At 48.0% G+C, this 22799-nt stretch overlaps 1 protein-coding gene across 2 annotated transcripts; it reads left to right on the top strand.

Moving 5' to 3' along the window:
- The first annotated feature begins 275 nt into the window (after positions 1-275).
- Positions 276-15258, top strand: SNX12 (sorting nexin 12). Of its 2 annotated transcripts, none has more exons than XM_038748321.1 (4): positions 276-451; positions 7443-7538; positions 10227-10351; positions 14745-15258. In XM_038748321.1, exons 1-4 carry the CDS (start codon positions 287-289, stop codon positions 14845-14847), a joined length of 489 nt encoding a protein of 162 aa, XP_038604249.1. In that variant the 5' UTR covers positions 276-286; the 3' UTR covers positions 14848-15258. The 2 variants fall into 2 exon arrangements, with proteins under 2 accessions (XP_038604249.1, XP_038604250.1); XM_038748322.1 differs by having other exon boundaries at positions 276-439.
- The last annotated feature ends 7541 nt before the right edge of the window (positions 15259-22799 follow it).

A 22799-nucleotide genomic window follows, 5' to 3' on the forward strand; every position in this document is an offset into this window, starting at 1 on the left:
CTTCTCCTATCCACGCGCTGCGGATGTTATGGTTTATTCAGGTCTCGGGGCCAGGGCAGCCCCGCGGCCCGGGACGCCGTATAAGCTAAGCGCCTGGCGGGAGGGAGGGCGCGGCGTTATGGAGCCGTGCGGGTTCCGGGGCCGCCGGCGGGGCGGGGTGGGGGAGCCCCGCGCCCTGTATAAGAGGGGCGTGGGAGGGCGGGCGGAAGGGGGAGGTTCTGGGGGATGCAGGGCGAGGGGCCGCGCGGTGGCGCATGCGCGGGGGCGTCCGGGGCGGTCGGGGAAGATGTCGGAGGCGTCGGTGGCCGACACCAGGCGGCTCAACTCGAAGCCGCAGGACCTGACGGACGCCTACGGGCCGCCCAGCAACTTCCTGGAGATCGACATCTTCAACCCGCAGACCGTCGGCGTCGGCCGGGCCCGCTTCACCACCTACGAGGTCCGCATGAGGGTGAGTGGGGGTCAGGGGTCAAGGGTCAAGGGTCGAGGGGGGAATGGGGGGAGGCCAAGGGGGTGGGGGAGGGTGGGAAGGCGTCAGGGGGGAGGGTCAGAGGTCAGGGGGGGTCAAGGGGACGGGGTGGGGAGAGGTGAAAATCAATCAATCAATTGTATTTATGGAGCGCTCACCGTGCAGAGCACTGGACTAAGCGCTTGGGAAGTCCAAGTTGGCAACATCTGGAGACAGTCCCTATCAATCAATCAATCAATCATGTTTATTGAGCGCTTACTATGTGCAGAGCACTGTACTGAGCGCTTGGGAAGCACAAATTGGCAACCTAGAGAGACCGTCCCTACCCAACGTTGGGCTCACGGTCTAGAAGGGGGAGACGGAGAACTAAACCAAACATACTAACAAAATGAATAGATATGTACAAGTAAAATAAATAAATAGAGTAATAAAGATGTACAAACATATAGACAGATATACAGGTGCTGTGGGGGAGGGAAGGAGGGAAGATGGGGGGGATGGAGAGGGGGACGAGGGCTCAACAGGGGGTTCACGGTCTAGAAGGGGGAGGCAGAGAACAAAAGCAAACACGCTAGAGATAGTCCCTACCCAAATACCACTAATCCTAATCAGGTTGTCAATCAATCAATCAAATTTAGGGAGCGCTTACTGTGCGCAGAGCACTGCACTAAGCGCTTGGGGAGTCCAAGTCGGCACCATCTAGAGACGGTCCCTACCCGACGGCGGGCTCGCGGCCTAGAAGGGGGAGGCAGAGAACAAAACCAAACATACTAACGAAATAAAATAAACGGAATAGATATGTACAAGTAAAATAAATAGAGTAATATAGAATAGATATGTACAAGTAAAATAAATAAATAGAGTAATAAATATGTACAGACGTATACAGGTGCTGTGAAAGACTGTGAGCCCACTGTTGGGTAGGGACTGTCTCTATATGTTGCCAACTTGTACTTCCCAAGCGCTTAGTACAGTGCTCTGCGCACAGTAAGCGCTCAAATACGATTGATGATGATGTGGAGTAAATATGTGCAGATAAAATAGAGTAATGCAGCCGTACAAATATATCCAAGGGCTGTGGGCAGGCCCTGCCCGGGCCGCACAGGGGGAGACGGAGAACAAAACAAAGCATATTAACGAAATAAAATAAATAGAATGAATATGTACAAATGAAATAATCAGTCGTATGTATTGAGCGCCTACTGTGTGCAGAGCACTGTACTAGGCGCTTGGGGAATCCAAGTCGGCAACACCTAGAGACGGTCCCTACCCGACGGCGGGCTCGCGGCCTAGAAGGGGGAGGCAGAGAACAAAACCAAAGATGCTAACGAAATAAATTAAATGGAATAGATATGTACAAGTAAAATAAGTAAATAAATAAATACAGTAATAAATATGTACAGTCATATATGTACAGGTGCTGTGAAAGAGGAGTAAATATGCGCAGATAAAAGAGTAATATAGCTGTACAAATCAATCAATCAATCGTATTTATTGAGCGCTTACTGTGTGCAGAGCACTGTACTTAACGCTTGAAAAATCTATATATCCATGTACAAACATATATATACAGGTGCTGTGAAAGAGGAGTAAATATGTGCAGGTAGATTAATACGGCCGTGAGCCCACTGTTGGGTAGGGACTGTCTCTATATGTTGCCAACTTGTACTTCCCAAGCGCTTAGTACAGTGCTCTGCACACAGTAAGCGCTCAATAAATACGATTGGTGATGATGATATACAGGTGCTGTGAAAGAGGAGTAAACATGTGCAGATAAAATAGAGTAATACAGCCGTACAAATATATCCATGTACAAACATATATATACAGGTGCTGTGAAAGAGGAGTAAATATATGCAGATAAAATAGAGTAATACAGCCGTACAAATACATCCATGTACAAACATATATATACAGGTGCTGTGAAAGAGGAGTAAATATGTGCAGGTTAAATAGAGTAATACAGCTGTACAGATATATCCAAGGGCTGCGGGCAGGCCCTGCCCGGGCCGGACCCGGGGAGACGAAGAACAAAACAAAGCATGTTAACGAAATAAAATAAATAGAATAAATATGTACAAATAAAATAATCAATCGTATGTATTGAGCGCTTACTGTGTGCAGAGCACTGTACTAAGCGCTTGGGGAGTCCAAGTCGGCAACATCTAGAGACGGTCCCTACCCAACAGTGGGCTCGCAGTCTAGTAGGGGGAGACAGAGAACAAAACCAAACATACTAACAAAATAAAATAAATAGAATAGATAGGTACATGTAAGATAAATAAATAGAGTAATATATATGTACAAACATATAGGTGCTGTGGGGAAGGGAAGGAGGTAAGATGGGGGGATGGAGAGGGGGACGAGGGGGAGAGGAAGGAAGGGGCTCAGTCTGGGAAGGCCTCCTGGAGGAGGTGAGCTCTCAGTAGGGCCTTGAAGGGAGGAAGAGAAGGTGAAGGGGGGAGGGGAGAGGTCAGGGGAAGGGGAAGAGGTCAAGGGGAGGGGGTGGGAAGAGGTCAAGGGGGAGGGTCAGAGGTCAGGGGGTCAGAGGGAGGGGGAGGGGATGGGGAGAGGTCAAGGGGGAGGGTCAGAGGTCAATGTTGGCTCTATGTTGCTGACTTGTCCTTCCCAAGCGCTTAGTCCAGTGCTCTGCACACAGGAAGCGCTAGATAAATACGATTGAATGAATGAATAGCACTACTAATAATAAGTAATAATAATAACAACCTGTATATGTTTGTACATATTTATTACTCTATTTTGCGTGTCCGTATTTATTCTATTTATTTCATTTTGTTAATATGTTTGGTTTTGTCGGCTGTCTCCCCCTTCTAGACTGTGAGCCCGCTGTCGGGTAGGGACCGTCTCTAGATGTTGCCGACTTGGACTTCCCAAGCGCTTAGTACAGGGCTCTGCACACAGTAAGCGCTCAATAAATATGATTGAATGAATTAATGAATAGCACTACTACTAATAATAAAAAGCTGTATATGTGTTTGTACATATTTATTACTCTATTTTACTTGTCCATATTTATTCTATTTATTTCATTATATTAATATGTTTGGTTTTGTTGTCTGTCTCCCCCTTCTAGACTGTGAGCCCACTGTTGGGTAGGGACCGTCTCTATATGTTTGCAGCTTGTACTTCCCAAGCGCTTAGTACAGTGCTGTGCACACAGTAAGCGCTCGATAAATACGATTGAATGAATGAATGAATAGCACTACTAATAATAGTAAAAAGCTGTATATATGTTTGTACATATTTATTACTCTATTTTACTTGCCCATATTCTATTTATTTCATTTTGTTAACATGTTTGGTTTTGTCGGCTGTCTCCCCCTTCTAGACTGTGAGCCCGCTGTTGGGTAGGGACCGTCTCTATATGTTTCCAACTTGTAGTTCCCAAGCGCTTAGTACAGTGCTGTGCACACAGTAAGCGCTCAATAAATACGATTGAATGAATAGCACTACTAATAATAAGTAATAATAGTAACAACCTGTATATATGTTTGTACATATTTATTACTCTATTTTACTTGTCCATATTTATTCTATTTATTTCATTTTGTTAATATGTCTGGTTTTGTCAGCTGTCTCCTCCTTCTAGACTGTGAGCCCGCCGGTTGGGTAGGGACCGTCTCTATATGTTGCCAACTTGTACTTCCCAAGCGCTTAGTACAGTGCTCTGCACACAGTAAACTCTCAATAAATACGATTGAATGAATGAATAGCACTACTAATAATAAGTAATAATAATAACAACCTTTATATGTTTGTACATATTTATTACTCTATTTTAGTTGTCCATATTTAATTCTATTCATTTCATTTTGTTAATATGTTTGGTTTTGTCATCCGTCTCCCCCTTCTAGACTGCGAGCCCGCTGTTGGGTGGGGACCGTCTCTCGATGTTGCCGACTTGTACTTCCCAAGCGCTTAGTACAGTGCTCTGCGCACAGTAAGCGCTCAATAAATACGATTGAATGAATGAATGCGGAGCGCGCTGGAGCAGACAAGACAGTAGAGTCGGTCGGGTCGTTTTCTCTCTCTGGTCATAGACGGTCAGCCCGTTGTGGGCAGGGATTGTTGCTTTTTGTGTGTGTGGTTGTGGGTGTCGTCCTTTTCCCAAGCACTTAGTCCAGTGTTCTGCACACGGTAAGCGCTCAATAAATAACCCCTGAGTGAATTTTTTCCTATGCTTCAAGCGCGTGGCTGTGGGGGCAGCGACCGGGCCCGCCAGGACGCCGCGCCCGCCCTTCCTTCGGCCTCCGCCCCCACCGCGGCTCCTGCTACCCCCGGGGGCGTCCATCACACTCACCATCTCCCTCTCTTGCTCTCTCCCGGCCACTCAAGGGCCCTCTCTCTCCACGCCGTCGCTCACTTGCCCGCTCTCTCTCTCTTGTCGTCGCTCCGGACATCCCGGGCATCTGATTACGATGATTAATATTGATTACGATGGGGATTTCGATGATCAAAACACTCCCTACGGGTGGATCAACCTGAGTGTAGTAAGCGCTCAGGCCAAACCACCGACCGCCGCGTCGAGCTTAGCGTAGTGAGCGCTCCAGCCCAGAGCCTCAAGCCCGCCGGAAAAGTTTTTTAGGGCATCGGTTAGGTGCCGTCTCGGGTAATTCCGGGCTAATTGGGTCGGTCACGGCCAGTTGGTCCGTGGTATTTATTGAGCGCTGACTGTGTGCACTGTACTGAGCGCTTGGGGACGTACAGAACGACCATAAATGGTGACATTTAATGCCCACAGGGAGCTGACAGTCTAGAGGGGGAGACGGGCGGGAAGAGACGGAAAGAAATGAGGGAGGGGGACGTAGGGGGTGTGGGGGTGGGATGGAGAAAGGGAGCCAAAGTTGGGGCGACGCGGAAGAGGAAAAGTGGGGGGCTCAGTCAGGGAAGGCCTCCTGGAGGAGACGGGCCTTCGATGAGGGTTTGAAGGCGGGGAGGGCGGTGGGCTGGGGGATTTGGGGAGGAAGGGCGTCCAGGACAGAGGCGGGACGCGGGCCAAAGTGTGATGGACGAGACGGAGGCCCTGCGAGTAGGTTGGCGGGAGAAGGTGCGGGCCGGGCCTGAGGAGGAGGAAGAGGAAATCATTCATTCAATCATATTTATTGAGCGCTTACTGTGTGCAGAGCACTGTACTAAGCGCTTGGGAAGGACCAGTGGGCAACATCGAGAGACGGTCCCTACCCGACGACGGGCTCCCAGTCTAGAAGGGGGAGACGGACGACAAAACAAAACACGTGGGTGGGCGGCAAGTCGTCAGGATAAATAGAATTAAAGCTGGATGCCCATCGTTAACACAATAAATGGAAGAGTCAATATGGACAAGTACAATAAATAGAGTAATAAATCTGGACTGACGTATATACAGGTGCTGTGGGGAGGGGAAGAGGTAGGTCCCGGGGGGATGGGGAGGAGGAGAGGAAAAAGGGGGCTCAGTCTGGGAAGGCCTCCTGGAGGAGGTGAGCTCTCAGTAGGGCTTTGAAGGGAGGAAGAGAGCTATATTATTATTATAAATACAACTGAATGAAAGAATGAGGGTGGTTTAACTGATTAAATTAAGTGATGAGGGGATCTGTTAAGCGCCGACTATGTGCAAAGTACTGTCGTAAGTGGAGTCTTGTCTCCGGGGAGGCAGGGGGCGGTCCCAGGTGATTAAAATGATTAAATTAATTAAGTTGAATTAAACGATGATGATGGTATCTGTTATGCGCCGACTGTGCAAAGCACTGTTGTAAGCAGAGTCTCATCTCCCGGGGCGGTCCCGGGTGATTGAAATGATTAAATTAATTAAGTTGAATTAAACGATGATGATGGTATCTGTTAAGCGCCGACAATGTGCAAAGCACTGTCGTAAGCAGAGTCTCATGCCCTGGGGCGGTCCCGGGTGATTGAAATGATTAAATTAATGAAGTTGAATTAAACGATGATGAGGGTATCTGTTAAGCGCCGACTATGTGCAAAGCACTGTCGTAAGCAGAGTCTCATCTCCGGGGGCGGTCCCGGTTGATTGAAACGATTAAATTAATTAAGTTGAATTAAATGATGATGAGGGTATCTGTTAAGCGCCGACTATGTGCAAAGCACAGTTGTAAGCGGAGTGTCATCTCCAGGGGGCCAGGGGCTGGTCCCGGGTGATTAAAATGATTAAATTAATTAAGTTGAATTAAACGATGATGATGGTGTCTGTTAAGCGCCAACTATGTGCAAAGCACTGTCGTAAGCGGAGTCTCGTCTTTGAGGGGGGCAAGGGGTGGTCCTGGGTGATTAAAATGATTAAATTAATGAAGTGGAATTAAAAGATGATGATGGTATCTGTTAAGCGCCGACTATGTGCAAAGCACTGTCGTAAGCAGAGTCTCATCCCCGGGGGCGGTCCCGGCTGATTGAAATGATTAAATTAATTAAGTTGAACTAAATGATGATGATACTATCTGTTAAGCGCCGACCGTGTACAAAATCAGGGAGGGGAAGCAGGAGGAGGAGGCCGCCCAGGGCCACCAGTTTTGGCGTGATTGACGTGATGCGTTCGATGTGGAGTCCGTTCGTTCATTCATTCGGTCGTATTTATTGAGCGCTTACTGTGAGCAGAGCTGGGGAGGTCCAAGTCGGCAACGCTCATTCATTCAGTCGTATCTATTGAGCGCCTCCTGTGTGCAGAGCACTGGACTGAGTGCTTGGGGAGTCCAAGTTGGCAACGTAGAGAGACGGTCCCTCCCCAGACAGCGGGCTCACAGTCTAGAAGAAGTCCGGCGCTCGGCCCCCCAGTCGGCGTTCGGGTCTCTCTATGTTGCCAACTTGGACTTCCCAAGCGCTTAGTACAGTGCTCTGCACACGGTAAGCGCTCAATAAATACGATTGATTGCATTTTTGGGCGGGGTGGGCTTGGGGTGGGCAGGGGGTGGGCGGGGGGCACCCCCCCGAAGTTGGCCCGGCCCCCTCCGTCCCTCGCCCACAGACCAACCTGCCCATCTTCAAGCTGAAGGAGTCGTGCGTGAGGCGGCGCTACAGTGACTTCGAGTGGCTGAAGAATGAGCTGGAGCGTGACAGTAAGGTGGGGTCGTCTCCCCCAGCCCCTTCCGTCTCCCCCAGCCCTTCCGTCTTCCCCCGTCCCTTCCGTCTCCCCCCCAGCCCCCGGGCCTGGGTGTGGAAAGGGGTGGGGGGGGGTGGGGTGAGTCGGGAGGACCTGGGTTCTAATCCCGGCTCCGCCACTTGTTGCCAGCTTGTCCTTCCCAAGCGCTTAGTACAGTGCTCTGCACACAGTGCGCGCTCAATAAATACGACTGATTGATTGATTAATAATGATGGCATTTAGTAAGCGCTTACTACGTGCAAAGCACTGTTCGAAGCACCAGGGAGGAGGCAAGGTGATCAGGTGGGCCCACATGGGGCTCGCGGTCTTCATCCCCATTTGACAGATGAGGGAACTGAGGCCCAGAGAATGATGATAATAATAGTGATAGCGTTTATTAAGTGCTTACTATGGGCAAAGCACTGTTCTAAGCGCCGGGGAGGTTACAAGGCGATCAGGTTGTCCCCCTGGGGGGCTCACAGTCTTCATCCCCATTTGACAGTTGAGGGAACTGAGGCCCAGAGAATGATGATGATAATAATGATAGCATTATTGAGTGCTTACTATGTGCAAAGCACTGTTTGAAGCACCAGGGAGGATACAAGGTGATCGGGTTGTCCCATGGGGGGCTCAGAGTCTTCATCCCCATTTTACAGATGAGGGAACTGAGGCCCAGAGAATAATAATAATAATAATGGCATTTATTAAGCGCTTACTATGTGCCAAGCACTGTTCTAAACACTGGGGAGGTTACAAGGTGATAGGATGTCCCACGGGGGGCTCACAGTCTTCATCCCCATTTTACAGATGAGGGAACTGAGGCCCAGAGAATGGGAATAATAATACTGATAGCATTATTAAGTGCCTACTATGTGCAAAGGGCTGTTCTAAGCGCCGGGGAGGTTACAAGGTGATAGTTGTCCCACGGGGGGCTCACAGTCTTCATCCCCATTTGACAGATGAGGGAACTGAGGCCCAGAGAAGAATAATAATAATGATAGCATTTATTAAGCGCTTACTACGTGCCAAGCACTGTTCTAAGCACCAGGGAGATTACAATGGTTACTACGTGCCAAGCACTGTTCTAAGCACCGGCACAGAGACAAGACGATCAGGTTGTCCCCCGTGGGGCCCACAGTCTTTATCCCCGTTTTCCAGATGAGGGAACTGAGGCCCTGAGAAGTGAAGTGACTTGCCCAGGGTCACACTTCAGACTTGTGGCGGAGCCAGGATTAGAACCGGTACATAGGTTCTAAGCGCTCAATAAGTAGCATTATTATTATTACTAGTTTAGTAGCTGTAGTATTAGTACTATTAATATTAGTGTCAGTAGTGGGATTATTGGTTGTATTAATGTTATTAGAATTGTTAGTAGTAGTAGTAATAATTAGGGTTTTTGTTAAACACTTCATTCCGTCGCATTTATTGAGCGCTTACCGTGTGAAGTCGCATTACTGAATGCAGAGCACTGTATTAAAGCGCTTACTATGTGCCAGGCACTGTACTAAGCGCTGGAGTGGATCCAAGCAAATTGGGCTGGACCCAGTCCCTGTCTCCCTTGGGGCTCACAGTCTCCATCCCCATTAGACAGATGAGGAAACTGAGGCGCGGGAAAGTGAAGTGACCGGCCCAGGGTCACCCAGCGGACAGGCGACAGAGCTGGGATAATAATGATGGCATTTGTTAAGCGCTTACTATGTGCCAAACACTGTTCTAAGCGCTAGTGGGGGATACAAGGTGATCAGGTTGTCCCCCCTGGGGCCCATTTTCCAGATGAGGGAACTGAGGCCCAGAGAAGGGAAGTGACTCGCCCAAAGTCACACAGCCGACGAGTGGCGGAGCCGGGATTGGAACCCAGGACCGCCTGACTCCCAAGCCCGGGCTCTAGCCACTGTGCCGGTAGTAGTATTCAGTCAGTTCATCCAGTCGTATTTATTGAGCGCTTTCTGCACGCTAAGACGATCCAACAATCAACGGACACATTCTCTGCCCACGACGCGCTGACGGCCTTGAACGGGAGCCAGACAGGAATCGAAATAGTCAAGTTGTATTTAATGGGCGGCTACTATGTGCAGAGCACTGGACTAAGCGCTTGGGAGAGGCCGATCCAACAATCAACGGACACATTTCCCGCCCACGACGCGTTGACGGCCTCCAACGGGAGCCAGACAGGAATAGAAATAGTCCGTTGTATTTATTGGGCGCCTGCTGTGTGCAGAGCACTGGACTAAGCGCTTGGGAGAGGCCGATCCAACAATCAACGGACAAGCGCTTAGTACAGTGCTCTGCACACAGTAAGCGCTCAATAAATACGATTGAATGAATGAATAGAACGGGAGCCAGACAGGAATAGAAATAGTTGTATTTAATGGGCGTCTACTGCGTGCAGAGCACTGGACTAAGTGCTTGGGAAAGACCGTGATCCCGCTGTTGGGTAGGGACCGTCTCTATATGTCGCCAATTGTCCTTCCCAAGCGCTTAGTACAGTGCTCTGCTCACAGTAAGCGGTCAATAAATATGATTGAATGAATGAATGAGAGGATGATAGAAAGATAAACGGACACGTTCCCCGCCCATGAGGCACTGACGGCCCGGGGTCAGTAGTAGTCGTATCATTCGTGGGATTATTTTGATTTATTTGTATTTATTCCCGATGGTGCCCGCCTCCAGATCGTGGTGCCGCCCCTGCCCGGGAAGGCCCTGAAGCGTCAGCTGCCCTTCCGGGGAGATGAGGGCATCTTCGAGGAGGCCTTCATCGAGGAGCGGCGACAAGGCCTCGAGCAGTTCATCAACAAGTGAGCGATGCCCCCCTCGCCCCCCGCGGGACCACCCACCTCCCCGTGCCCCCTCCGGATGCTGCCCCTCGTGCCACGAGAGACCCCCGTCCCGCCGTCCCCCGGAGCGCCAGGGGCCCGCGGAGCCCCGGACCGAGCGCTTCTCCCTCATTCGGGCGGATAGTCATGTCTATCATTCATTTAATCGTATTTATTGAGCGCCTACTGTGTGCGGAGCACTGGACTAAGCGCTTGGGAAGTCCAAGTTGGCAACTTATAGAGACGGTCCCTACCCGACAGCGGGCTCACAGTCTAGAAGGGGGAGACAGAGAACAAAACCAAACATATGAACAAAATAAAATAAATAGAATAGATATGTACAAGTAAAAGAAATAGAGTAACAAATATGTACAAACATATATACCTATATACAGGTTGTTATTATTATTGCTTATTATTAGTAGTGCTATTCATTCTTTCATTCAATTGTATTTATCAAGTGCTTACTGTGTGCAGAGCACTGGACTAAGCGCTTGGGAAGTACAAGTCGGCAACATATAGAGACAGTTCCTACCCGACAGCAGGCTCACAGTCTAGAAGGGGGAGACAGCCGACAAAACATATTAACAAAATTCATTCATTCAGTCATTTATTGAGCGCTTACTGTGTGCAGAGCACTGTACTAAGCACTTGGGAAGTCCAAGTCGGCAACTTATACAGACGGTCCCTACCCAACAGCGGGCTCACAGTCTAGAAGGGGGCGACGGACGACAAAACACATTAAGAAAATGAAATAAATAGAATAAATATGGACAAGTAAAATAGAGTAATAAATATGTACAAACATATATACCTATATACAGGTTGTTATTATTATTGCTTATTAGTAGTAGTGCTAGTCATTCATTCATTCAATTGTATTTATCGAGCGCTTACTGTGTGCGGAGCACTGGATTAAGATCTTGGGAAGTCCAAGTCGGCAATTTATAGAGACGGTCCCTACCTGACAGCGGGCTCACAGTCTAGAAGGGGGAGACAGACAACAAAACAAATTAACAAAATAAAATAAATAGAATAGATATGTACAAGTAAAATAAATAGAGTAATAAATATGTACAAACATATATACCTATATACAGGTTGTTATTATTATTGCTTATTATTAGTAGTGCCATTCATTCATTCATTCAGTCGTATTTATCAAGTGCTTACTGTGTGCAGAGCAGTGGACTAAGCGCTTGGGAAGTCCACGTCGGCAACATAGAGAGACGGTCCCTACCCAACAGCGGGCTCACAGTCTAGAAGGGGGAGACAGAGAACAAAACATATTAACAAAATTCATTCATTCAATCATATTTATTGAGCGCTTACTGTGTGCAGAGCACTGGACTAAGCGCTTGGGAAGGACAAGTCGGCAACATCTAGAGACGGTCCCTACCCGACAGCGGGCTCACAGTCTAGAAGGGGGAGACGGGCGACAAAACAAAACACATTAAGAAAATGAAATAAATAGAATAAATATGGTCAAGTAAAATAGAGTAATAAATATGTACAAACATATATACCTGTATACAGGTGGTTATTATTAGTAGTGCTATTCATTCACTCATTCAATTGTATTTATCGAGCGCTTCCTGTGTGCGGAGCACTGGACTAAGCGCTTGGGAAGTCCAAGTCGGCAACATAGAGAGACGGTCCCTACCCGACAGTGGGCTCACAGTCTAGAAGGGGGAGACAGAGAACAAAACATATTAACAAAATTCATTCATTCATTCAATCGTATTTATTGAGTGCCTACTGTGTGCAGAGCACTGGACTAAGCGCTTGGGAAGTCCAAGTCGGCAACATCTAGAGACAGGCCCTACCCGACAGCGGGCTCACAGTCTAGAAGGGGGAGGCAGACGACAAAACAAAACGTATTAACAAAATGAAATAAATAGAATAAATATGGACAAGTAAAATAAATAGAGTAATAAATATGTACAAACATATATACCTATATACAGGTTGTTATTATTATTGCTTATTATTAGTAGTGCTATTCATTCATTCATTCAATCGTATTTATCGAACGCTTACTGTGTGCAGAGCACTGGACTAAGCGCTTGGGAAGGACAAGTTGGCAACATCTAGAGACGACCCCTACCTGACAGCGGGCTCACAGTCTTAGAAGGGGGAGACGGACGACAAAACAAAACATATCAACTAAATTCATTCATTCAATTGTATTTATTGAGCGCTTACTGTGTGCAGAGCACTGGACTAAGCGCTTGGGAAGTACAAGTTGGCAACACATAGAGACGGTCCCTACCCAACAGCGGGCTCACAGTCTAGAAGGGGGAGACAGAGAACAAAACAAAACATATTAACAAAATAAATAGAATAAACATGTACAAATAAAATAGAGTAATAAATACCTACAAACATATATACAAACACGTTCCTGGCCCGCAGTCTAGACTCAATCGGTCCGTGGTATTTATTGAGCGCCTCCCGTGAGCGGAGCACTGGACTGAACGCTTGGGAGAGGACAGATTTATTATTGATTTTGATAATGATGTGCATAGAGCTTTAATTCTATTTTTCTGATGATTTTGACTCCTTTCTACATATTCCGTTGTCCGTCTCCCCCTTCTAGACTGTGAGCCCGCTGTCGGGTAGGGCCCATGTCTAGATGTTGCCGACTTGGCCTTCCCAAGCGCTTAGTACAGTGCTTTGCACACAGTAAGCGCTTGATAAATACGATTGAATGAATGAATGATAAATACTATTGAATGAATGAATGAATGCTCTGCACACAGTAAGCGCTCGATAAATATGATTACTTCCCAAGCGCTTAGTACAGTGCTGTGCACACAGTAAACGCTCGATAAATACGATTGAATGAATGATAAATACTATTGAATGAATGCTCTGCACACAGCGCTCGATAAATACGATTACTTCCCAAGCGCTTAGTACAGTGCTCTGCATTCAGTAAGCACTCAATAAATACGATTGAATGAATGAATGAATGATAAATACTATTGAATGAATGCCCTGCACACAGCGCTCGATAAATATGATTGAATGAATGAATGATAAATACTATCGAATGAATGAATGCTCTGCACACAGTAAGCACTCGATAAATACGATTGAATGAATGATAAATACTATCGAATGAGTGAATGCTCTGCACACAGTAAGCGCTCAATAAATACGATTGAATGAATGAATGATAAATACTATCGAATGAATGCTCTGCACACAGTAAGCACTCGATAAATACGATTACTTCTCAAGCGCTTAGTACAGCGCTCTGCACACGCTCCATAAATATGATTGAATGAATGATAAATACTATTGAATGAAAATGCTCTGCACACAGTAAGCGCTCAATAAATACGATTACTTCCCAAGTGCTTAGTCCAGTGCTCTGCACACAGTAAGCGCTCAATAAATATGATTGATGAAATACGATTGAATGAATGATAAATACTATCGAATGAATGAATGCTGTGCACACAGTAAGCGCTCGATAAATCCGATTACTTCCCAAGCGCTTAGTCCAGCGCTCTGCACACAGTCAGCGCTTGATAAATACGGTTGAATGAATGAATGAACGAATGATAAATACTATCGAATGAATGAATGCTCTGCATGCAGTAAGCACTCGATAAACACGATTACTTCCCAAGCGCTTAGTCCAGTGCTCTGCACCCAGTCAGCGCTCCATAAATACGATTGAATGATTGAATGAATGAATGATAAATACTATCGAACGAACGCTCTGCACACAGTAAGCGCTCGATAAATACGATTGAATGAATGAATGATTGAATGAATGGTAAATACTATTGAATGAATGAACGCTCTGCTCACAGTAAGCGCTCCCTAAATACGATCGAATGAGTGACAGCGGAACGGGAGACGCGTTCCCGGCCCACGGCGAGGGGACGGTCCAGAGGGGGAGGCGGATGTGGCCAGAAGGACATAGACGCCGGACGGGGACGCTCAGTACAGCGCTCAGCGCTTGAAAATAATAATAACGTTGGCATTTGTTAAGCGCTTACTATGTGCAAAGCACTGTTCTAAGCGCTTGGGGGGGGATACAGAGTGATCAGGTTGTCCCACGTGGGGCTCACGGTCTTAATCCCCACTTTCCAGACGAGGGAACTGAGGCCCGGAGAAGTTAAGTGACTTGCCCGAGGTCCCACAGCAGACGTGTGGATTCGAACCCATGACCTCTGACTCCGAAGCCCGGGGTCTTTCCACTGAGCCACGCTGCTTGATAAATACCATCCAGGGCCGCGGGGCATCTCCGTCCTTTTTTTTTTTTTGGCTTTTTCTTACCGTCCGCCTCCCCCCCACCCCGGTGCGCCGTCGCGCCCTGTCCGGAGCGCTTAGCGCAGCGGCTCTGGTTCCGTTTCAGGATCGCCGGGCACCCGCTGGCCCAGAACGAGCGCTGCCTGCACATGTTCCTGCAGGAGGAGACCATCGACCGCAACTACGTCCCCGGGAAGGTGCGCCAGTGAGGGGGTGCCGCCCCCGGCCCGGATGCCCGCCCTGCATGAAGCCGCCCTCGGGCCCCGCCGGGGAGGACCAGGGGTCCCGCGGGCGTCCGTCCCCTCGCACCCGGCGCCGGGGGCCTGGGCGTCGGCGGGCCCGGGTAGAGCGGAGGCCCCGGGGGACCGGGCGAGGGGGGACGGGTCCCCGCCCGCGGGCAGGACGGTGGGCACCGCGGGCGCCGGGCGCCGCTTTGACGGAGAACCTCTGTCGCCGGCGGCGGCGTCTATTTCGTGTCTCGTTTAGTTTCACGTCTGATCGTTTCCCCCCCCTTCCCTCGGTCGCGCACCACGAGGCCCGGGGGGCGAGGGGGTCCCGGAAGCCCCCGGCCCGCGTGTACCCACCCGCGCGCGTCCCCATTAAACCACTGTGACGCCTCACGCCGTCTCCCACCTCTCGGGTGTTGGTTTCGAATCTCCCGGGCGCCGGAGGTCGGGGGCGCACGGTGGGGGGTCGCCCCGTCTCGGAAGGCGAGGAAACCGAGGCCCGGAGAAGCCAGGCGGCGGGGGGGCGGAAGCCGAGCGCTCGCTACGGGCGGGGCGGTAGGCTGGACACCCGGGTGCTTAGTACAGTGCTCTGCACAGAGTAAGCGCTCAGTAAATACGATTGATGATGAGGGGACCCTGCCCGTTCAGAAGAGGAATCATTCATTCAGTCGCATTCATTGAGCGCTTACCGCGTGCAGAGCGCTGTGCTAAGCGCTCGGGAAGTACAAGTCCCTTCTAGACTGTGAGCCCGGTGTTGAGTAGGGACTGTCTCTATATGTTGCCACTTTGGACTTCCCAAGCGCTTAGTACAGTGCTTTGCACGCAGTAAGCGCTCAGTAAATACGATTGAATGAATGAATAAAAGTTGGCAACGTATAGCGATGGTCCCTACCCAGCAGCGGGCTCACTTGAGGACCCAGCCCGCCTGGTTCTCTGGTGATCCATCGTTTATTCAATCAGTCGTATTTATTGAGCGCTTACCGTGTGCAGAGCACTGTACTAAGCGCTTGGGAAGTACAAGTTGGCAGCATATAGTGACATCCCATACCCAACAGCGGGCTCACTTGAGGACCCAGCCCGCCTGGTTCTCTCGTGATCCATCATTTATTCAATCAATCGTATTTATTGAGCGCTTACCGCGTGTGGAGCACTGTACTAAGCGCTTGGGAAGTACAAGTTGGCAGCATATAGTGACATCCTGTACCCAACAGCGGGCTCACTTGAGGACCCAGGCTGCCTGGTTCTCTCGTGATCCATCATTTATTCAATCAGTCGTATTTATTGAGCGCTTACCGTGTGCAGAGCACTGTACTAAGCGCTCGGGAAGTCCAAGTTGGCAACGTATAGTGACGGTCCCTACCCAACAGCGGGCTCACTTGAGGACCCAGCCCGCCTGGTTCTCTCGTGAGCCGTCATTCATTCATTCAGTCGCATTTATTGAGCGCTTACTGTGTGCAGAGCACTGTACTAAGCGCTTGGGAAGTACAAGTTGGCAACATAGAGAGACGGTCCCTACCCAACAGCAGGCTCGCAGTCAGCTGGGTGACTTTGGCCAAGTCACTTCTCTGGGCCTCAGTTCCCTCATCTGGAAAATGGGGATGAAGACTGTGAGCCCCCCGTGGGGCAACCTGATCACCTTGTATCCCCCCCGGCGCTTAGAACGGTGCGTGGCACATAGTAAGCGCTTAACCAATGCCATCATCATTATTATTATTAAATCCAAACGAGAAGCAGCACCGCCGTCCCGCTTTCATCATCATCATCAATCGTATTTATTGAGCGCTTACTGTGTGCAGAGCACTGTACTAAGCGCTTGGGAAGTACAAATTGGCAACATACAGAGACAGTCCCTACCCAACAGTGGGCTCACAGTCTAAAAGGGGGGATAAAATATCAAAAAGGATAAGAATCTCCCAGCATCCTCGGAACCGCCGCGCTTGGTAGGCGCTCAGTCTGTTCCTCCCGGCCGCTGGGGTCTCCACGATGCGTTTTGGCCAATCTTTATTATTTGTATTTATTGTAATAAGCGCTTACTACAGGCCCGGGACGCCGCGAGCAAATGGGGCCGTTCGCCGTCCCGCTCCCACGTCCTCATCCCCCGTTTCCCGGATGAGGCACCTGAGGCCCGGGGAAAGGACTCTCCCAAGGTCACGCGGTGGAGGTGGGATTAGAACCCGGCTCCCTCGCACTCCCCCCCCATCTTGGTATGTTGCCAACTTGTACTTCCCAAGCGCTTAGTCCAGTGCTCTGCACACAGTAAGCGCTCAATAAATACGATTGATTGGTATTCTGCCAACTCGTACTACGTCCAGCCCGGTTTGCTGGTTCCCACCCCGGCGTTTAGTACAGTGCCCGGAGCTTAAAATACCGCCGTTATTACTTTCCCAGGTGCTTAGTAAAATGAACCCGGGTGGGTTCCTGAGCACTCAGTAAATAGCACCGATTGGGGAGCTGAAGTCCCACGCCGCGCGAGTATCGTCAACTGTGGCGTCATTCACTCAGTCGTATTTATTGAGCGCTTGCTTTGTGCAGAGCACTGGACTAAGCGCTTGGGGGTCAGGGTGGGTCGTTTTAGGCCTCCCGTGGGCGTGGCGCTCAGTACGTAGGCCCTCTTTGGGGCTTGTTTGGGTGCCCCGCGGTCAGCCCCGTCCCCCCGGGGGTGTTGGGGGATCGCCTCCGTGCCGGTTCCTCCGAGCACTGGGCTGAGCGCTTGGGAGAGGACGGCGGGATTAGCAGGCGGTCCTTCGGTCGTATTTACTGAACGCTCACCGCGGGCAGGGCACTGGACTGAGCGCTTGGAAAGCACAATTCGGACACCCTCCCTGCCCACCTTCCCTCAGACAGTAAGCGCTTAATAAATAGGATTGCTGCTACTCTGCCCTTAGGCCCTCTCTCCGGAAGAGTCGGGAGCGCTTAGAACAGTGCTTTGCACATAGTAAGCGCTTAATAAATGCCATCATTATTATTATTTTTGAGCGCTTACAGCGTGCAGAGCATTGGCCTAAGCCCTTAGGAGAGACCAGAGTTGGCAGACACGTCCCCGACCCGCCGTCGGTCGTATTTATTGAGCGCTGCGTGCGGAGCGGTGTACTGGACGCTTGGGAGAGGGGATGGTCTCCCTGCCCGCGCCGGGCTGTCGGTCCGTCGGGGCTATTTATTGAGCGCTTCCCGGGGGCAGAGGGGTGTACTGGGGCGGCTAAGATGACGTTCACTAAGTAGGGAGCCAACTCGGCATCTCCGGGCGTCCCCCAAAGCTGTTGTGAATGTATCGGACGCCTGCGGTCCGTGTGAACGCTTCCCCCCGCAGCCACCCGTCCGAGGACGAATAAAGCCACGTTTTGATTCTGGGAGCGCGTGGTCGGCGAGACTTATTTATTGGGCGCCTACTGGGGGCGGACTGGACTGAGCGCCCGGGAGAGGACAAGACGGGGTCAGTCCGTCGTTGTCTCTTGAGCGCTTACCGTGTGCTGAGGACCCGAGGACGGAGGTGGGAGATGTGATCCCTGCCCACGACTTGTGGTATTTATTGAGCGCTTACTGTGTGCAGAGCACTGGGCTAAGCGCTTTAGACTGTGAGCCCACTGTAGGGTAGGGACTGTCTCTACATGTTGCCAATTTGTACTTCCCAAGCGCTTAGTACAGTGCTCTGCACATAGTAAGCGCTCAATAAATTGATTGATTGAAAGGACAAAACGTCAGTGGTGCTCGAGGCCATCCTTGAGCGTAGAGAGGCAGCGTGGCTCCGTGGAAAGAGCCCGGGCTTTGTCCTTCCCAAGCGCTTAGTACAGTGCTCTGCACCCAGTAAGCGCTCGATAAATGCGATTGAATGAATGAATGGAGTCAGAGGTCATGGGTTCGAATCCCAGCTCCGCCAACTGTCAGCTGGGGGACTTGGGGCGAGTCGCTTCGCTTCGCCTCAGTGACCTCATCTGGAAAATGGGGATGAAGACTGGGAGCCCCCCGTGGGACAGCCTCATCGCCAGCGCTTAGAACAGTGCTTTGTACATAGTAAGCGCTTAATAAATGCCGCCATTATTGTGGTTATTAAATCACGAAGAAGGGAAATAATATTCTGACAATTTTTGGAATTCATTCAATCTTATTTATTATTAGTAATAATGGTGATGGTATTTGTTCGGCACTTACTATGTGCTGAACGCTGGGGGAGGCACAGATCATCAGGTTGTCCCCCGTGGGGCTCACAATCGTCATCCCCTTTTTCCAGATGAGGGAACTGAGGCCCAGAGAAGCCAAGTGACTTGCCCAGGGTCACACAGCTGACAAGGGGCGGAGCCGGAATTCGAACCCACGACTCCTGACCCCTGGGGCTGGGCTCTACCCACTAGGTCCCGCTGCTTCCCCATCCAGGGATTAGCACAGAGCCCGGCACTTAGTAAGCGCTTAACAAATGCCATCATCATTACCATTCATTCATTCGATCGTACTTACTGAGCGCTTACCGTGTGCAGAGCACTGTACTAAGCGCTTGGGAAGGACAAGTCGGCAACATCTAGAGACGGTCCCTACCCAACAGTGGGCTCACAGTCTAGAAATTACCATGGTTACCGAGGAGCAGCGTGGTGTCCCGGCTCCGTCACGTGTCTGCTGTGTGACCTTGGGCCAGTCGCTTCACTTCTCTGGGCCTCAGTTACCTCATCTGGAAAATGGGGATTAAGACTGTGAACCCCAAGCTGGACAACCCGATTACGTTGAATCTCCCCCAGCGCTTAGAAGAGTACTTGACACGTAGTAAGCGCTTAACAAATGCAGTTGTTATCAGCGCTTAGAACAGTGCTTGGCACATAGTAAGCTTGTACTTCCCAAGCGCTTAGTCCAGTGCTCTGCACACAGTAAGCGCTCAGTAAATACGATTGATTGATAGTAAGCGCTTAATAAATACCATCATCATTATTGTTATTATTATTATTACAGCCCCGGCCTGGGAGTCGGGAGGTCCTGGGTTCTAATCCTGACTCCACCCCGTGCCTGCCAAGCACTTATTCATTCATTCAGTCGTATTTATTGAGCGCTTACCGTGTGCAGAGCACTGGACTAAGCGCTTGGGAAGTACTTAGTCCAGTGCTCTGCACACGGTAAGCGCTCAATAAATACGATTGAATGAATGGTGTGTGACCTTGGGCACGTCACTTCACTTCTCTGGGCCTCAGTGACCTCGTCTGTAAAATGGGGATGAAGACTGTGAGCTTCCCGTGGGACAACCTGATCACCTTGTATCTCCCCCAGCGCTTAGAACAGTGCTTGGCACACAGTAAGTGCTTAACAAATACCAACATTATTTATTATTATTATTACCCCAGCGCTTAGTGTTTGGCAGGTAGTGCTTAACAAATACTATTATTATTGTTCCAGTGCCTGGCAGATGCTAAGTGCTTAACAAATACCATTATTATTATTATTACTATTATTATTCTAGTGCCTTGCACATAGTAAGCGCTTAAATGCCATTATTATTATTATTATTCCGGTGCCTGGCACATAGTAAGTGCTTAAAAATACCATCATTATTATTATTATTATTATTCCAGTGCCTTGCACATAGTAAGTGCTTAACGAATGCCATTATTATTATTATTATTCCAGTGCCTGGCAGATGGTAAGTGCTTAACAAATACCATTATTATTATTATAATTACTATTATTATTATCATTCTAGTTCCTTGCACATAGTAAGCACTTAAATGCCATTATTATTATTATCCAGTGCCTGGCACATTGTGCTTAAAAATACCATAATTATTATTATTATTATTCCAGGGCCTTGCACATAGTAAGTGCTTAACAAATGCCATTATTATTATTATTATTATTATTATTCCAGTGCCTGGCAGATGGTAAGTGTTTAACAAATACCATTATTATTATTATTCTAGTGCTTTGCACATAGTAAGTGCTTAAATGCCATTATTATTATTATTATTATTATTCCAGTGCCTGGCACATAGTAAGTGCTTGAAAATACCATTATTATTATTATTATTATTATTATTATTATTATTATTCCAGGGCCTTGCACATAGTAAGCGCTTAACAAATGCCATTATTATTATTATTTCAGTGCTTGGCACATAGTAAATGCTTAAAAATACCATTATTATTATTATTATTACTACTAGTATCATTCTTCTAATGCCTTGCACATAGCGCTTAAATGGCATTATTATTATTCCAGTGTCTGGCACATAGTAAGTGCTTAAAAATACCATTATTATTATTATTCCAGTGCCTTGCACATATTAAGCGCTTAACAAATGCCATTATTATTATTATTATTCCAGTGCCTGGCACATAGTAAGTGCTTAAAAATACCATTATTATTATTATTCCAGTGCCTGGCAGATAGTACGTGCTTAAAAATACCATTATTATTATTATTCCAGTGCCTTGCACATAGTAAGCGCTTAACAAATGCCATTATTATTATTATTCCAGTGCCTGGCAGATAGTACGTGCTTAAAAATACCATTATTATTATTATTCCAGTGCCTTGCACATAGTAAGCGCTTAACAAATGCCATTATTATTATTATTATTCCAGTGCCTGGCACATAGTAAGTGCTTAAAAATACCATTATTATTATTATTCCAGTGCCTGGCAGACAGTACGTGCTTAAAAATACCATTATTATTATTACTATTATTATTCCAGTGCCTGGCACATAGTAAGCGCTTAACATGCCATTATCATTATTATTCCAGTGCTTGACACCTAGCATTTAACAAATACATATTATTTCACTGCCTGGCACATAGGAAGCGCTTAACAAATACCATTATTATTATTATTATTATTCCAATGCTTGGCGCATAGCGCTTAACAAATACATATTATTATTGTTATTTCAGTGCCTGGCACATAGTAAGCACTTAACAGATACATATTATTATTATCGTTATTTTATTACTGTGATTGCCGGCCCGGGGTGCGGTTGGTTGGCTGCAGATTGATCTATGCAGTCCTACTTATTGAGCGCTCAGTGTATGTGACACACTGTACTAAGCGCCTGGAAGAGAACAAGAGACAAGAGAAGCAGCGTGGCTCAGCGGAAAGAGCCCGGGCTTGGGAGTCAGAGGTGATGGGTTCTAATCCCGGTCCCGCCGCTTGTCAGCTGTGTGACCTTGGGCAAGTCACTTCACTTCTCTGGGCCTCAGTGACCTCATCTATAAAATGGGGATTAAGACTACGAGCCCTATGTGGGACAACCTGATTACCTTGTATCTACCCCAGCGCTTAGAACAGTACTCGGCACATACTAAGTGCTTAACAAATACCATCATTATTTGTATTATTATTATGGATGAGTGATTGAATGAATGGATGGATGGATGAGTGGAGGAATGATTGGATGAATGAATAAATGATTGAAAGGATGGAGGAATGATTGGGTGGATGGATGGATAAATGATTGATTGAATAAATGAATGGAGGAATGATTGAATGAATGATTGGATGGATGGATGAATGATTGATTGATTGAATGAGTGATTGGATGAATGGAGAAATGATTGGATGGATGGATAAATGATTGATTGAATAAATGAATGGAGGAATGATTGAATGAATGATTAGATTGATGGATGAATGATTGATTGAATGAATAATTAGATGAATGGAGGAATGATTGAATGGATGGATGTGATTGAATAAGTGATTGAACGAATGGAGAAATGGTTGGATGGATGGATGGATAAATGATTGAATAAATGAATGGAGGAATGATTGAATGAATGATTAGATGGATGGATGAATGATTGAATGAATAATTAGATGAATGGAGGTATGACTGAATCGATGGATGACTGATTGAATAAGTGACTGAAGGAATGGAGAAATGATTGGATGGATGGATAAATGATTGAATAAATGAATGGAGGAATGATTGAATGAATAATTAGATGAATGGAGGAATGATTGA

This window comes from Tachyglossus aculeatus, chromosome 6 (assembly GCF_015852505.1).
Source record: "Tachyglossus aculeatus isolate mTacAcu1 chromosome 6, mTacAcu1.pri, whole genome shotgun sequence".
NCBI lineage: Eukaryota > Metazoa > Chordata > Mammalia > Monotremata > Tachyglossidae > Tachyglossus > Tachyglossus aculeatus.

What these genes read in the sequence shown, in the direction of transcription:
- SNX12 (XM_038748321.1), top strand. Translation starts at nt 287, where the DNA reads ATGTCGGAGGCGTCGGTGGCCGACACCAGGCGGCTCAACTCGAAGCCG. An exon ending in CCTACGAGGTCCGCATGAGG is followed by an intron (nt 452 to 7,442) that starts GTGAGTGGGGGT and finishes CCTCGCCCACAG; the next exon opens with ACCAACCTGCCCATCTTCAA. An exon ending in AGCTGGAGCGTGACAGTAAG is followed by an intron (nt 7,539 to 10,226) that starts GTGGGGTCGTCT and finishes GCCCGCCTCCAG; the next exon opens with ATCGTGGTGCCGCCCCTGCC.